Here is a 16,380-nt window from a genome sequence, read left to right on the forward strand (position 1 = left end):
AAAGAGAGACAGACAGACACACACACACAGAAACATACCTGTGACGCACTTTGCCGTTTTATAATCCTACTTGGTAGCCAGGCAGTTAAAATTAATACTGTAAGATTAACAAAGAATCCTTTGCTGCTAGCTGGCAACGGCCAAGCATCCAAAAAATTTAAGTAAAAAGCTTTTTTCACTTAATCATTCATATCGCTCCCAAGGCTACATGTCAACAACTAGGTTACAGCACATTTCTTGTGTTATTCAGCCAGTTAATCCTTGCGTCCTTTTGTCAGAAAGCTGGTGCACATTGCTGCTTGTTTCTCTCTCTCTCTCTCTCTCTCTCTCTCTCTCTCTCTGTCTCTCACTCTCTCTCCTGCTCTCGCTCTCTATCTCTATCCTCTCTCTCTCTCTCTCTCTCTGCTCTCTCGCTCTCTCTCTCTCTCTCACTCTCTATCCTCTCTCTCTCTCTCTCTCCCTTGCATGCTCTCTATGCCATTGAAGAGGAATCAATCCTGTTGACGTCACGTCATAAACAATTATCCCCAGAAGGATTATGGAGAGAAATAAAATCCTCCCAGCCTGCGTAGCGAGAAACTTGGAAACAGTATGTCATGAAGGAACCCGATATCAAAAGGAAAAATAATCAGCGTAAGCACAAGAATCTGTGTTCGGAATCTGTGTGACTAAACAGCTTTTACCTATAACGGCAGAACACAGTGGGAAACTGAATAAATTATCGTGTATGCATAAAGAGAGAATATTGGCAGCTGACGGACACAGATGTCTCCTACTGAATAACACAGACAGATTTTTTTTCAGAGCATTTCATCTTCCATTTTTCCATGTCAATGTAACCATATCCTTTACATTTCTGCCTAACCATTTTGAAATCATGACAATGCTAAACCTGTTCAAATCTGTGTGTGAATTGATTGTGAACTTATCTGAAAACCTGCAGATTTTTAAGTTTATGCGTTGGCAGGTGAGGCAAACCTATACGTGTGGAAAAATAGTTTAAAAAATTATATATTCAATTAAAAAAAATAGATCAGTAAAAATGATAACAAGGCGGGTGCTGTTGGCAGTCGAGTTTCCCTTTACCTGTCCTCCTCAGTAAAATATTTCATTAGGATTTGGATCTTCATTAACATCATGTGGTAATGGAACAAATTCCTCTTGTTTTGCTGTACAGCCAACATAATATTAGGGAAGGAGAATTATCCGAGCAATCACTTAACCAAGGAAAGGTAATTGCAAACAATTGAGTAATAGGAATTTTTCTTCTACTGTGAGAATGATCATCCGGGCCTGTGGTTATAAATTCTGATCACATCCACAGTAGGTGAAAATTATACCTGCTAACCCAGATTTCATTTGGTTTTTGAAATGTGTGTAACATTAAACCATGTATAATTACAAAAAATAACAGATGATAGTTAGCTGTGATGGAAAGGTTGAACGGTGGCCAGGCGAGGAGAGAGATGATGGTTTACTGGACGATGTGAGGATCTACACCGAGACGATGGCTGGAGGCCCTACAGCAGCCTGGGGCTCGACTAGATCGGGCACTGCTCCAAAACACGAGGGCATGGACAGGACACGGCTTGCAGCAGCACAGAGTGTGGAGCAGTGGTGGAGAGTGCCTACAACTTTGGTTAGTCAGCGAACCCTGCAATGTTGCCAGGGCAACGGGCCTGTATGGCCATCTGCGCACTTGGGCTTTGAAAAAGGCACCAAAACCTGGTGAATCTTATCTAATGTCACAGTAGATAATTTCTATAAACTTTGTACTTAATCTAAGATTGTGCTTTTGTATAGTCATACTTTACTGAACTGTATGTTTAGCTTAGTTTATTTAGTTTAATTTAATTTAGTTTAGTTTAGAGTTACAGCATGGAAACAGGCCCCTATGCTCACTGAGTCCATGCCAACCAGTGATCACCCATATACAAGTTTTGTTCGACAAACTAGAGACAATTTATAGAAGCCAATGATCCTACAAACCTTTGAAATTCTTTTTTTCAGTGTGGCAGAGTGGCACAGTGGTAGAGTTGCTGCCTTACAGCGCCAGAGGACAGTTAAGACAGTTGAATTGATAATAGACTTTAGGAGAGTTCCCCCTCCCCTCACCCCACTCACCATCAACAACACCACAGTCACATCCTTCCCTCCATTGATGAACTGTACACTGCATGGGCCAGGAAGCGAGCGGGTAAGATCATCTCTGACCCCTCTCACCCTGGACACAAACTCTTTGAATCACTTCCCTCTGGAAGGCGAATCCGGACTGTCAAAGCCAAAGATCCTATAGCAAGCAAGATAGTCCACTCGACGAAAAAGACGTAGTACGGTCATGGGCACGATTCAAGGGTACTTTTAGGCCCCATATCCGTAACCGGCTTCCTTCTCCACACCAAAGATCCCATAGGAAACATCCTCGTGAAAATAAAAATAAAAGTTATTTGGTAAAAATCTTCTCATTTTCAGAATTTTAATTTATTAACACAAACTGTTCCCCTGCAACGTTGATTACACTGTGAGTCGGGTCGGGTCGGGTCGGGTTACGGAAATGGATGAAAAAAAGACCCACGTTCCGTTCCGTTGTGTACTACACGTCAGCCCATTGCATTTAGCAGGAGTGGTCTATCTTGCTCCACTATAAGATCTTTGGTCAAAGCTGCCACAGCCAGACATAAAAACAGCTTTTTTTCAACTCAATAACCCAAAATCTGTAGCCTCCTTTTGCTCTGGTATTTTATTTAATTAACATGTTTAATCAATAATGTTTTATTATTAATGTTCAATGTTTTATGTATCACTTCTAACTGTCACTGTATGTCATGATGTCACTTGCGGGCGGAGCCCCAAGGCAAATTCCTTGTATGTGAATACTTGGCCAATAAACTTCATTCATTCAGAGACCCGGGTTCGATCCTGACTACAGATGCTGTCTTTATACAGCTTGCACGTTCTCCCTGTGACCATGTGTGTTTTCTCTGGGTGCTCCGGTTTCCTCACACATTCCAAGGACGTGCAGGTCTGTTTCTCTGCTGTATGACTCTGACTAGATTAGCTGCTAAATGGGTCAGTTGCTACTGCATTATGATTGTCCAATATTACAAATAGCAAGCTTCACTGTTTAGTTGAGAGTTGGTTATCATATTAAATAGATATTATGTTTCCACAATGTGCCAATCTAAGCAAGTTATGGATATTCCATAGTGACAAACAAAAAATATACCACCATCCTAAACACAGGTTCAGGTTTTATCCCCAAACCAGACATTTGGAATCCAAACATTTGTCACCAGAAACTCAATATTTTTGAAAACTGTAACCATGTTCCAATTTCAGGCTTTGATCGATGGATTACAGTTTACAATTTAATTGAGTTATGCCCGGCTGGCTGGAAACATCTCAGGAACCAAACATAACGTCGTTCTTTATACCACTTTCATGGGAACACAAAGATTCTGGCATAAAAATGCCTTGTAGAGCCCTGCCTTTGAATTCATTAACAAGCTGGAGCAGGCATGCTTCAACGTCATGTGAGGAACCTATTTAATAACAGATGCACCATTTACTCCTCCCACACGAACAGCTTCAATCTGCTTTTCCATCTGCTTTCGGACAGTGTTCAGTTGCAGCCTTAGTAACAGATTTAGACTTTGAATCTGGCGGGTGCAGTAGCAGCTAGGATTTGCAAGATTATGCGTAATTTCTTAAGCTTCATCATGAGCTGGGCACAGGCAAAATTAAATATGCTTACCTTAAGAAAACATGCGTGACACATCAGCATAGCTGCAGGCAATAAATACCAGAAGACATTATCATTTCATAAAATGTCTTCTTTTGTGGACAAAAGAAATATCGCAAAAAGTAATTCTTGCAATTTCAATAGAATAAAGACTGACCACATGTCAGAGCATGAATTTATGTTATATCACAGGAAACCATGTATGGGAATCAGTCTGCAGAAGAGGCTTGACTAGAAATGTCACTTATCCATATTCTCCAGGGATGCTGCCTGACCTGCTGAGCTACAGTACTCCAGCACTTTGTGTCCTTTGTGCATTAACCAGCATCTGCAGTTCTTTATTTCTGTTTGGATGTGATTGGTTTCTAATTGAGGTTAACTACAAATGTAAATTATATGACATAGGTAAATAACAAAGATTTTAAAAGTTCCAGACTTTTGCCAACAGTAGTCGGAATTTTCCTCTCTTTCCTACTAATATTAAAATATCAATCATCCTTTTTAAAATTACATATATATATATATGTGTGTGCGTGTGTGCGCGCGCGCGTGTACATACATATACACACACACACACACACACACATATATATATAAATATACATAAATATATATATAAGTATATTAAAAAAATACAATAAATATATATAAATACATATATAATGAGTATATATATATATATATATAAATAAATATATAAATAGATAGATATAAATATGAATAATATATATATATAAATAAATATAAATATACATTTTAATATTTATATATATATGTATATATATATATATATATATATATATATGTGTATATATATATATATATATGTATATATATAAATATAAGTATTTATATATATAAATATTTATATATTATATATTTATATATATACACAAGTATTTATATAGATTCATAAATTCATAAATATAAATGTAAATATAAATATAAAAATAAAAATATAAATATAAATATATATATATATATATATATATATATATGCAGTATGTAGAGGGGCCTACAAGGGAGAGGGCAAAGCTTGATCTACTCTTGAATTTCTGGCACATTACTGGTGTCTTCCATTGTGAAGACTGACGCAAAAAACTCATTCAGTTTGTCCACCATTTTTTGTTCGCCATTACTACTTCTCCAGCATCATTTTCCAGCGGTCCAATGTCCACCGTTGCCTCTCATTTACTTCTTGTATATCTGAAAGAACTTTAGGTATCCTCTTTAATAGTATTGGCTAGTTTACCTTCATATTTGGTCATTTCCCCTCATATTGCTTTTTTAGTTGCTTTCTGTTGAATTTTAAAAGCTTCCCAATCTTCTAGCTTTCCACTAATCATTGTCATATTATATACCTTCTCTTTTGCTTTTACGCCACCGTTGTCAACCATGGTGGCCTAATGCTTCCCATAGCATATTTTTTTCCTCCATGCGATCAATAATTCTTGTGTGTTCCGAATTTCTCCCACAATCTCTTTCCTTTGGTGGTCCACTGTGATTCCTGCTAGGGTCACCTTCCAATCAACTTGGATGCTCCTCCCTCATTCCCCTGTAGTTATGTTTACTCAACGGTAGGCGGCGCGACTCTGGTCAGCAGCGGCCACTGCAGCCTGTCCGCATTTTTATTATTTTTTGTCTGTGTTTTTATGTAGTTTTTGTTATTTTATGTTGGGGTGTGTGTAGGGGTGGGGGGGATAAAGGGGGGGGGAAACTTTTGATCTCTCCAATGAGACCCAACTTTTTCTCAGTCTCAACGAGGAGCGGCCTCCAACAGGAAGAGACCGGGGAACTCTGGTGCTCCGACCGCTCCACCGTCGCCGTCGCGGAGCTGGCCGAGACCGGAGCGGGTGGAGCGGTGGAGGAGCGCTGCCGCTGCTGCTGCCGCTGCTGCTGCTGATGCGGAGGCTCCAACGACAGGTCTGTGGACGGCGGCACCGGGAGCCCGCGGATCCCTGGAGGGAGACCGCTTTTCGGGGCTCCTGCAACGGCGACTTCTCCCGCCCGAGTTGCGGGGTCGAAGAGCTCCTGGAGCGGGGCCTAACACCACTGCCCCGCGCGGCTTGGAATGGCCGCGGGACTCTGCGAACGCACACCGGGGTCTTTAACACCAAGACCCGGTGTGCGACCTCGCACCACCCGGCGTGGCTTTAATGGCCGCGGGACAATCGCCATCGCCAGCCGGGGGCTTTGACTTTGACTCTGACCTCGGGGTGGGGCGAGTGCAGTGGAGAGATAAGTTTATTTGGCCTTCCATCACAGCTATGTGATGGATGTTTATGTAAAATGTAATTATGTTGTGTCTGGGGTCTAGTTGTGTGTAATGTATGGCTGCAGAAACGGCATTTCATTTGGACTTCCAGGGGTCCAAATGACAAATAAATAGACTATTGACTATTGACAGTAATGCCAATGTGAGAGAAGTTGTCATTTTACTGCTCGATGATGACACTGGAGATGTCGAATGGGAAATAAAGAAACGATGGCCAAATTGAATAAGCTTTTTGCATCAGTCTTCACAGCGGAAAACACCAGCTCTATGTGTCAGAAATCCAAGAGAGTCAGGGGGGAGAAGTTAGTGGAGTTGGTATTATTAAGGAAAAGGTGTTTGGGAAGTTGAAGGGCCTGAAGGTGGATATATCATGTGGACCACGTGGACCACACCCCAGGATTCTGAAAAAGGTAACTTTAGAGATTGTGGAGACATTAGCTTAGTTTAGTTTAGTTTATTATTGTCACGTATACCAAGGCACAGGGAGATTTAATTTTTGTCTGCGAGAAGACTATACATGTTTACAATCAAGCAGCCCACATTGTACAGATATAGGATAAATGGTATAATGTTCAGTGCAATAAAGTCCGATTAATGACAGTTTAAAGTGAGGTAGATGGGAGGTCAGGATCATCTCTAGACGGTGATAGGATGGTTTTGTTGCCTGATAACAGCTGGGAAGAAACAGAGAAGGGCGACGAGGGAGTGGCTGGGGTGAGACTAGTCCTTGATTATGCTGTTGGCCTTGCCAAGGCAGTGTGAAGTGTAGATGGAGTCAATGGAAGGGAAGTTGGTTTGTGTAACGGTCTGGGCTGCGTCCACAAGTCTCTGCAATTTATTGCAGTCTTGGATGGAGCTGTTCCCAAACCATGCAGTGATGCATTCCAATAAAATCCATTCTAAGGCGCATCTGTAGAAGTTGATGAGGGTTGTTGGGGACTTGCCAATCATCCTGAACCTTTTAAAGAAGTAGAACCATTGCTTTGACGTGGCTGGTCCAGGACAAATTGGTGATTTTTATTCCTGTTCAAATGAAACTATCCCCATCCTGTCCCACGCAAGCACGTTTTAATTTCCAAAACAAGAAGAGTTATTCCCCAGGGAGCTGAAGATTCAATGCTCAGCATAGCTGCCATGAGCGAGATCAATTCCTCCATCACTGGGAAAGGATGTCCCTTTTTCTGTTCATCTAGAATCATTCAGATTCAGACCCCCCTCCCACACACCAGACATGGCTAGAAAAGAAAATTATTTTGGGTACCTGGCCAATGACAGCTCTCCAATCCCCCCCCCCCCCCCCCCCCCCCCCCCCCCCCCTCCCCCTCCCCCGAGAGCAATAAATGTCCTTGACCATGCCCTGCAACCATTTGCTCACCATCTGTTGTGCACTGGCTTCACCTGCACAATTTTTGCACAAGTGTCATTAAAACAAGCATCGCATGTCAACAAAATACGAAATTTCCGTCAATAAATTCCATTATTCGGAAGGCAATGGAATTGCTGGGGCTATCTTTCTGGGTGAATGGGCTGAATGTGTAGGTGGCAACATCCACACCGGGCTTGGTGCAATGCAGAGTGAAGGATGTCACAGTAGCCATTGGACCTGAAGCTCAATTTGTGGTGGGAGCTGTTCTTTGCCAGTTTTGTCCTAGTGTGAAAGGGAGCTGTGATCTTTATTCATTGGTGAGCAAGTTTGAGTATGAGCAAGTGAGCAAATATGAAGTAAGATTTCCAATTCCATCATAGGGTGTCATGCTGTGTGGGAAGAGATGATCTGAGCTCCTATTGTATTTCATAAAGCATTTAATTGTTGATGAGAATTGTTTAAAAATAGCATGGAACACCTAAAAATGTTTGATTGTACAGTACTTTCATACTCTGGATAGTTCAATTAATCTGATTCACAGCTTTAGATCATGTCATCATGTTAGAATATTACATGCACCTCTCATACTATGGGCAAAAAGTTAAACTTGCCACCTAATTATTCGGTGAAATTAAAATGATAAACTTCTTACCATTCACTGCTGAGCCCTATGCCATCTTAGAGCAGGGCAAATCCTGCAGCCAGCAATCTGAGAAAAAAAGGCAGGGACCTCTTTATTTCATGCCATTTGAGGTCTTATGACAATGCCAATTCGCTGTCGGGGGTTGGCACCCCACTGACCACTGCAAAGAGCACGAAATGACAAGAATCAGCATCCCTCTAAGTCGCCATCTCAGTCATCATTGCTGAAAATTTTTAGACTTACTGTTTCCCCTTCAGCTTCCAGATCAGTAGCACTTTCTGTCCATCACTGCTAGCTCTCAACCCCCTCCTCCATCCTAAAATGTTGAGATCACACTGGAACTTCTTCTCAGAAATGCAAGCGAGGCCCAACTAATAAAAGGTATTGTACCGCCTCCCTCTGGTGACATTAGATAGACTTTCCAAATGCTCTGCTGTCCAATGTACCCTACATTAAAACTACCCCTCCATTTCCACTATTATACACCAACAATTGAATAGATTTTATTTTTATTTTTCAGCATATTTCTTCCCAGGAGATGTGGCTCCTCCTTTGTGCCACACACAGGGACAAGTACCTGGAGTGAGGCTAAACATAATGTTCCACACTTCCTTCAAGTTTTCTTTCAACCCGGCCTCTCTACTCAAAATCTTCATTTTATTCATGATTTCACCAATTTTCACAACAGATTGGTACTGTGAAAGTGTGAGGTACCAATTAAATTAGGTTTCCCTTACCACATACAAAACACATTATTACAACCTTATCTTCAGCGTGTCGTCCACAGTACGCAGAAGATTATTGGGACACAACTACCAGCCTTGCAGGGCATTTACTACACACGGTGCCTCAGGAAGGTCGTCAGCATCCACAAAGACCCCTCACACCCTTGTAATGGACTGTTCGAACTCCTACCTTCCAGCAGACGATACAAGGCCTTCTACGCCCGCACTTCCAGACTCAGGAACTGCTTAATCCCCAGAGCTATAGCTGCTCTGAACCAGCCCTGCTGAGTCCCCCCTCCCCATGAACTGTCTCCCTCGGATGGTCACGTCGCACATCGACCCAGCACAGACACATTTGCACTTTAGACTGTTTTGACTGCTTTACTGTTTGACTGTTTTTTTTATAAATCATGTTTCTCGGGGTATCTAAATCTAAATGTCTTAGTTGTTCAAGTTATGACATCGGATGGAAGCTGCATACCAAATCTCGTTGCACATATGTGCAATGACAATAAAAGATATTATTATTATTATTATTATTATTATTATTATTATTATTATTATTATTATTATTATTATTATTCTCAGCTGTAGTGCGCCACCTGGTTTGATCCCTTGGTATTACAACGACTCTAAGCACTGAACGTTTAAATTCATAGTGTAGCCAAAAAATATGACTTCCCACAGAATGCAAAAAATTAAAACGTAAGCAACTAATTGAATATATTGGCAAATAATAATTGTCCTTTTAGGGGATAGGAATCTTAATCTTGGTGTGCACGTTTAACTTGGAAGGTGTGTATCCCGGCCGTTTTTCTTTGCACCTTGACTGATGCATGGGTGGTCAGTAGCAACCACTTGAAGCTCAAACTCCGGAAATGATATTGTGTCCACCTTTTGCCAAAGACTATTGGGCAGCAGAACGGACAACCTTTGTTAGACTTTAATGTTTTAATCAAGCTTTACTCATCGTGTAGCAGTCAGCGTTTAGCAAATCAATGGTTCCTAGCAAGGACACAGGCATGCCAGTAACAACTTCAAATGGACTCAGGCCTGTATTTCTATGCAGTGCTGCCCGATGCTGCACAAGAAACCAATCATACAGACCGTAACACTTTAAAACAAAGAAATGCAGTATTGATCAGTGCACTGATCGAGTTGGTTCATTGGTAGGATTGGTGCATTACAATGCCAGAGACCCAGGTTCGATGCTGTCTGTACGGAACTTGTACATTCTCCCCAAAACTCTGCGCGGGTTTTCACTGGGATCTCGTTTCCTCCAACACTCCAAAGACGTACAGGTTTGTAAGTTAATTGGCTTGGTTTAATTGTGAATTGTTTCCAGTGGACGAGTTCTTTTATATTGAATTGCCATTATTTAAGCAGATCGCTATATCCTGTTGTAATAGGTTAGTTGTGATAATTAAGCTGCAGAGTGGCACAGGTAGAGTTGCTGCCTTGCGGCACCAGAGACCCAGATTTGATAGTGTTTATATTATTGGCTAGCTTACCTTGATATTTCATCTTTTCTCCCCTTATTGCCTTTTGTTGGTTTTATAAAGCTTCCCAGTCTAGCTTCCCACTAATCCTTCCAATATTATGCTTTTATGCTTTTCCTGTCAGCCAGGGTCATCTCATTCTCCCCTTAGAAGCTTGACATGCTGAATATTTCCAGCTTTTTCTGATTTATTGCAGGCTTCCAGCATCCCCAGGTTTTTTTTAAATTGTTCCATTATGAGTATTAGCACTCTCAAAGAATACTGTTGGAAGTTACTTTGCACATGGAGACTTTCAGCTTGCCAATTGAATGTGCCACAATTAGGACATCTTTTCACAGACACACCAGAACTAATTCTTTAAATAAAAGAGCTGTAAAAGCAGAAGATGCTGGAAATACTCACTAGGTTGGACAGGCTGGATCCATTAACTTGCTTTAAGTGTCATGTTTAATGCAGTTAGCCAACCCAAATGAAAGCCGAAAGATCAGCCTGAAATGTTTAAATTGTTCCTCTCTACAGATTTGGCTCGTCAGCTGCATATTCCCTGCATGACTCCATTGCTTCTGTAGTATTTTGCTTTGTGAACAATTGTTTATTTCAATGAGGTATCTAAAGGCATGCAACACCTATAAAACTACTCAATGCTTTCAGAGGGGTAGAGGGAGGGGGGAGGGGGGGAGGGGGGTGCTGGTGGTAGGAAAAGGAGGGTGGGCAGAATGGTGAAGAGACAATCGAGAAAATATGCTTAATTCAATAATCAAAAGCTCTCCTGTTTAAAGGTATTAAAGTCCCATTTTGTTGCTCATATGTATAATTTTCTTCACCTTCCTCCACAATGAGGTAGATCACTTCAAATATCATTTTGTTCAACTTCATCCTATGCCGGCTACTGTATGTATTTCAGACTGATTATCTGTAAACAGCCTGGATAAACAATATTTTTCTTTATAAATGAACCAATAGTCGTGATCACTGACTTGAATAAGCCCCCACAATCCCTTCATCCCCAGCTGTTACCAGACCCGCGGTCATCTTTTATGCTTCCTGACAGCTGCACGGACTTACCAACAAGGTTAAGCAGTGAACTGAAACAGTTCCTAAACAAGTAACTATGCCTCAGGTGGTAGGACCACTTGTATGGTTTTCTGATGACTCGTGGCAAAGGGTTTGTTAGCTCCTCTCACAGACCAGTAAAAATATTGACTTTTTCAAGATATTAAAAATTGATTAAAAACCATTGAAGACATAAAGGCAGATATATCTGTTATTAACTACCAATATATAATCAAATAAAGAGACAAAAAAATAGCTGAACATACCTTTATATGGAAGGCTAATGGCTCAATGAAAATGAATAATGCATCAATATAGAGACCTGTCGTAAATGAAATGTACCCTGCCCCACAGTTCAGAATGAGCAGAATTTGCCAGGGCTGATTGCCGATTACGGGACAAAAGTGAGGTACTGGATATACTGGCATCTGATTTTTGATTGCATTCTACTTTACAGACAGAGAAATCACATCTAGAAACCCAACCCGCGGTTATCTTTACAGCCGCCAACGCAAGGAAAAAAAGCACATACAACCGGGGCCATTTTAAAGAGTTTAAGAGCTCATTGACCACATTAGGATAGGGAAATTTGATTACATACACCAAGAGAATTAAAACAAATATCTGCCAAATAACATATAAGCCATGAGGCTCCTAAAGCAGGCATAAAGCTCTTCACATTTCTAAAATAGAGTGATAATCATGCCTTGGGATCCTTGTTAAAAATTTATAATTTTATTTTAATTATTTCTATGGCACTCAAGGATTTCTAAAACAACCAGCTCATTCAAGCTATTGCACCCTTCCAGGACTTGTATTCAAATGCAAAAAGGGAATATTATCTTTCTTACAATAATTTGAGATGCCAGTGAGGCAAAATTGTCGGCCAAATGCTACTAACATATCTCAAAACAAATTTTGGGCCATGCACCGACCATCTATATACTACTGTATCTTAACTTAAACATGGCATGAAACAAGTCTGCCTTTATGTAGGTAATCAAATAGTGTTTTGAATTTCTTCAGTAATGTCATAGCTCTTTCTGAATCTCTAATATATTCAACTGTGCTCTCTATAAACATTTTCAGTTGGCTTTGTGCGAGAATACCATCACAATTCAGATTCAATACTGGATGTGAACAATATGAAAAGATGGTGAAGTCGGCTTTCGGTACATTGGCCTTCATCAGTCAGGTTATTGACTATTCTAATTGGGATGTTATGTTACCATTGTACAAGATGTTAGTGAGGCCACATTTGGTGTATTGTGTTCAGTTTTGGTCACCCTGCTATAGGAAGGATGTTGTAAAGCAGGACAGAGTGCAGAGAAGATTCACAAGGGTGTTGGTAGGACTTGAGGGCCTGAGCTTTAGGGAGAGGTTGCGCAGGCTACGATTTGATTCCTTGGAGCATCGGAAGATGAGGGGTAATTTTCCTCATGTGGCCCTTGTGGCTAAAGGGATCAGGGGGTATGGAGAGAAGGCAGGGATGGGATACTGAGTTGGATGATCTGCCATGGTCATATCAAATGGCGGTGCAGGCTTGAAGGGCCGAATGGCCTACTCCTGCACCTATTTTCTATGTTTCTATGTTTACAAAGGTTTTTAGTTTAGTTTAGAGATACAACGTGGAAACAGGCCCTTCGGCCCACCGAATCCATCGATCCCCACCCATTAACACTACCCTACACAAACTAGGGACAATTTTACATTGATATCGCCAATTAACCTAGTTGGAGTGTGGGAGAAAAGCAAAGAACTCGGAGAAAACAATGCAGGTCATGAGGAGAATGTATAAACTCCGTACAGACAACCGTACAGGATCGAACCAGGATCTTTGGCGCTGTAAGGCAGAAGCTCTACCGCTGCCCTACTGTGCCACATGTGTATAAGGTCCTGAGAGGAATAGATTAGGTGAACACAGAGTCTGTTACCCAGAGTAGAGGAATCAAGAACAAGGGAGCATAAGTTTAAGGTGATGGGGGAATGAATCAGTAGGAATCCGAGGGTCGACTTTTTTTTTTTACACAAAGGTTGGTAGGTATGTGGAACGTGCTGCCAGAGGATTAGTGCAGGCAGATGCAGTCCCAACCTTTAAAACGACATTTGGACAGGTAGATGAATAGGAAAGGTTTGGAGAGATACGGGCCAAATGCAAGCAGATGGGACGAATGTAGATGCGGCATGTCGGTCAGCTTGGGCAAGTTGGACAAAAATTACCTGTTTCCTCGCTGCATGACTATGACTCCAAAGGTAAAAGTGAACTTGAAAGACTATTAATACAATAATACTATTAATTCAATAAATAGTACTGAAGTTCAAACTGAGACTACAGGTTAATTTCTCTTCCAGAAAGAGAAGTTGTGATTCATTTAGTTTTAGAGGGTTGACGGGCCTGCTTCTGCGTTGTATCTCTAAACTAAAACTAAACTAAGCTCCTTTCTGAAGTGGTGATATGATAACTAATTTCCTCACAAAATAGTAATGAGATAGTAAATGAAGAATAGAGGTACAAGGGTGGCATGGGGGTGGAGAACATGTTGAACAAAGTGAGAAGAGTCAAAAGAGATGTTGTTGAGGGTGAGGACAAGTTGATAAGAGTAAGTAAGGAATCCGCCTTGGCCGTGAAACTTCTGGATTATTGTAAAAAAAAACCTCAGGTTTAGTTTTAGTTTTGGAGATACAGCACGGAAACAGGCCCATCAGCCTACTGAGTCCATGCCGCCCATTTTACACAGCTAATTAACCTACAAATCCGTATGCGTGTGGTATTTCTGGGGTATTTTGGTCTGTGGTATTTCTGGGATATTTAGGATTGGGCAATAAACAAAGGCCACATGTAAAAAAAAGAATCTATTGGTTGGTGGGAAATGATGACTTCTTCTTTGAGTATTGCAAAGGAATATTTTAAGTTTACCTGAGATGAGAACCAGGATCTTGTTCTAACAGCTCAAAAGATATTATATTATTCTGCTGAAGAGTCTGAAGAAGGATCTCACCCATTCCTTCTCTCCAGAGATGCTGCCTGACCTGAGTTACTCCAGCATTTTGTGTCTATCACGTGTAATTTCATCGGCATTCCTTTTGATATTAGTGAAATATGAGGTGTTGCATTTTGGAAAGACTAATAAGAGTAGGACCTACAACGTGGATGGTATAGCTCTGGGATCTAGTAGTGCAGGTACATAGTTCCTTGAAGGTGGCGTCACAGGTAGATAGGGCGGTCAAAAAGGCCTTTGGCACATTGGCCTTCATCAGTCAGAGCAGGTCTACCGCTGCACCACTGTGCCACCCTTAAAGCCTATCTGCTCCTGTAAAGATAATCTCAGTGATTCTGTCCCCTTGCCTACTTTTCTCACCAACTCTTGCTGGGGTGATCCAATGTGCCTTAATATGGGAACAGCTAAATATGGCCCAAAGACTTTCAAAAATAAATTTGGTATAGATGCACAAATTTTAGGTCTCCCTTTGCAGAGTTTGGTGGTATTCTCAGAGTTAAGGCGTGCAAATGTCCCAAAGTGCCTTACCAAAAAGAAGCCCCTTGCAAAATCAATGGAGAATTGTCATAGGGAGATAGATTGGAATCTCAGTATTTTACCTTTCTAGAGTGAGCAAGTCAGGGTGGAATATGTGAGCGACAGAAACGAAAGACTCAGTGTGAAGAAGGATCCCGAGCCAAAATGTCGCCTATCCATTCCCTGACCCACCGGGTTACTCCACCATTTTAAGTTTTACTTAGTAAATCGTCTAGATTTGAAATTCCTTATTTTGTGATCAAGTGTCGTCATGATAATTAATTCGCAGGTGACCCTAATGTAATGGTGTTTTTCCAGCTAGGTTACTGATATTCTAAATTATTTCTAATGCAAGATCTTCTGTATCTATTAATCTCAGCAGAAATATCTATCATTGCACTCCCTGTGGCCTGTAGGATCGTTACTTCACCACTTCCTTTCCTTGCTATGTTGTACACCAGCAGGGACAGAAGTGAACCAATATTTCCATTTCCACCAGCGGAACTTCACTCTAAAGTAGAGGTACATGGAGAGGAGACATAGGGCGGACAAGCAGTATAACAGCACACACAGGCCTGTATCCACGTGGGAGAGGTTCACTCCCATCATATTCATCCATTTCTTCTTAGGACTGACTTGGTCCCAGAGCTGCCTACTCCCCACCACCCAATTCTGCAACCTCTCTCTAAACACAGGTACATCGTAAAAATCAGAGTCATCAATGGACTGCAGATGCAATTTGGGTCCATGGTATCGGTTGTTCTCCAGGTTAGTTCTCTTGTTTTCAGTCCTGGACTTAGCTTGATTTTTGTATTGTTCATTCACGATTGAGTCCAGGTCAAGTATGTCATCTACTTCCATCCTAGTTGTACGTTTCCACTTGACAAAAGTCCTCTTCTGACTCCTGATCCTCCTCACTACTGTGTGGTTGACCCGTTGTTCTTCACGCATCGTAGGTGGCTCCTTGCTTTCTCCTTCTTCCTTGCCTGGGTCTTTTCCTTTCTCCTTCTTCTCCTCCTCTTCTTCTGGGTCAGGCTTCACTTGGTCCTTCCAAGTACCTTCCCTTGCCTTCTGCCTCTCCAGGAGTGCCTCCTCTTCTTCCAGATAACTGTAGTCTATGTTATCTGGAGAGTAATACCCATGGAGGAAGTTCAGCAGCGCATCTTTGGCCCACATATGGTGTCCATTGGCATCAATGTGACATTCCACACACATGTCAGGAGGTGGCCATTGAAGCTTTGGGAACTTTGGATCCTCACTTAAAGCACCTGAGGAAATACGAGGATAAGAAAACTTCAATTGTATATACAGTATTCAATTTTAAGAACTTGATACTTGAAAGATACAAGCGGACACCACAAACATGGCGACTCTTTGCGTTCTTTAAGATTAATTTCACTGTTTTTACATGAGAATCTTTGCATTCTTTTGCTAACATATAATTGCGGTTGGGTACAGTATGATTTTACTGGAATGTAAGCAAAACATATTTCACTGTATATAGGTACATGTAAGAGCAAAGCACTGGAGAACTCTTGAACTTTAATCAGACTTTACTTTGC

The 16,380-nt window shown here is 41.2% G+C and overlaps 2 protein-coding genes across 2 annotated transcripts in view; both read right to left on the minus strand.

The window, feature by feature from the left end:
* Nucleotides 1–1,650, minus strand: part of sgip1a (SH3GL interacting endocytic adaptor 1a) — a 100,383-nt gene extending 98,733 nt beyond the window's left edge. Inside the window, exon 1 of the mRNA XM_055641947.1 lies at nucleotides 39–1,650. The gene's annotated coding sequence lies outside the window, so the exon portion shown is untranslated. The remainder of the gene's footprint in view (nucleotides 1–38) is intronic.
* Nucleotides 1,651–11,556: 9,906 nt separating this feature from the next.
* qsox1 (quiescin Q6 sulfhydryl oxidase 1) overlaps nucleotides 11,557–16,380 on the minus strand; it is a 53,735-nt gene continuing 48,911 nt past the window's right edge. The window contains exon 12 of the mRNA XM_055641952.1: nucleotides 11,557–16,086. Within this exon, the coding sequence (XP_055497927.1) occupies nucleotides 15,245–16,086 (842 nt within the window). The 3' untranslated portion in view covers nucleotides 11,557–15,244. The remainder of the gene's footprint in view (nucleotides 16,087–16,380) is intronic.

Source organism: Leucoraja erinacea, chromosome 10, assembly GCF_028641065.1.
Source record: "Leucoraja erinacea ecotype New England chromosome 10, Leri_hhj_1, whole genome shotgun sequence".
Lineage (NCBI taxonomy): Eukaryota > Metazoa > Chordata > Chondrichthyes > Rajiformes > Rajidae > Leucoraja > Leucoraja erinaceus.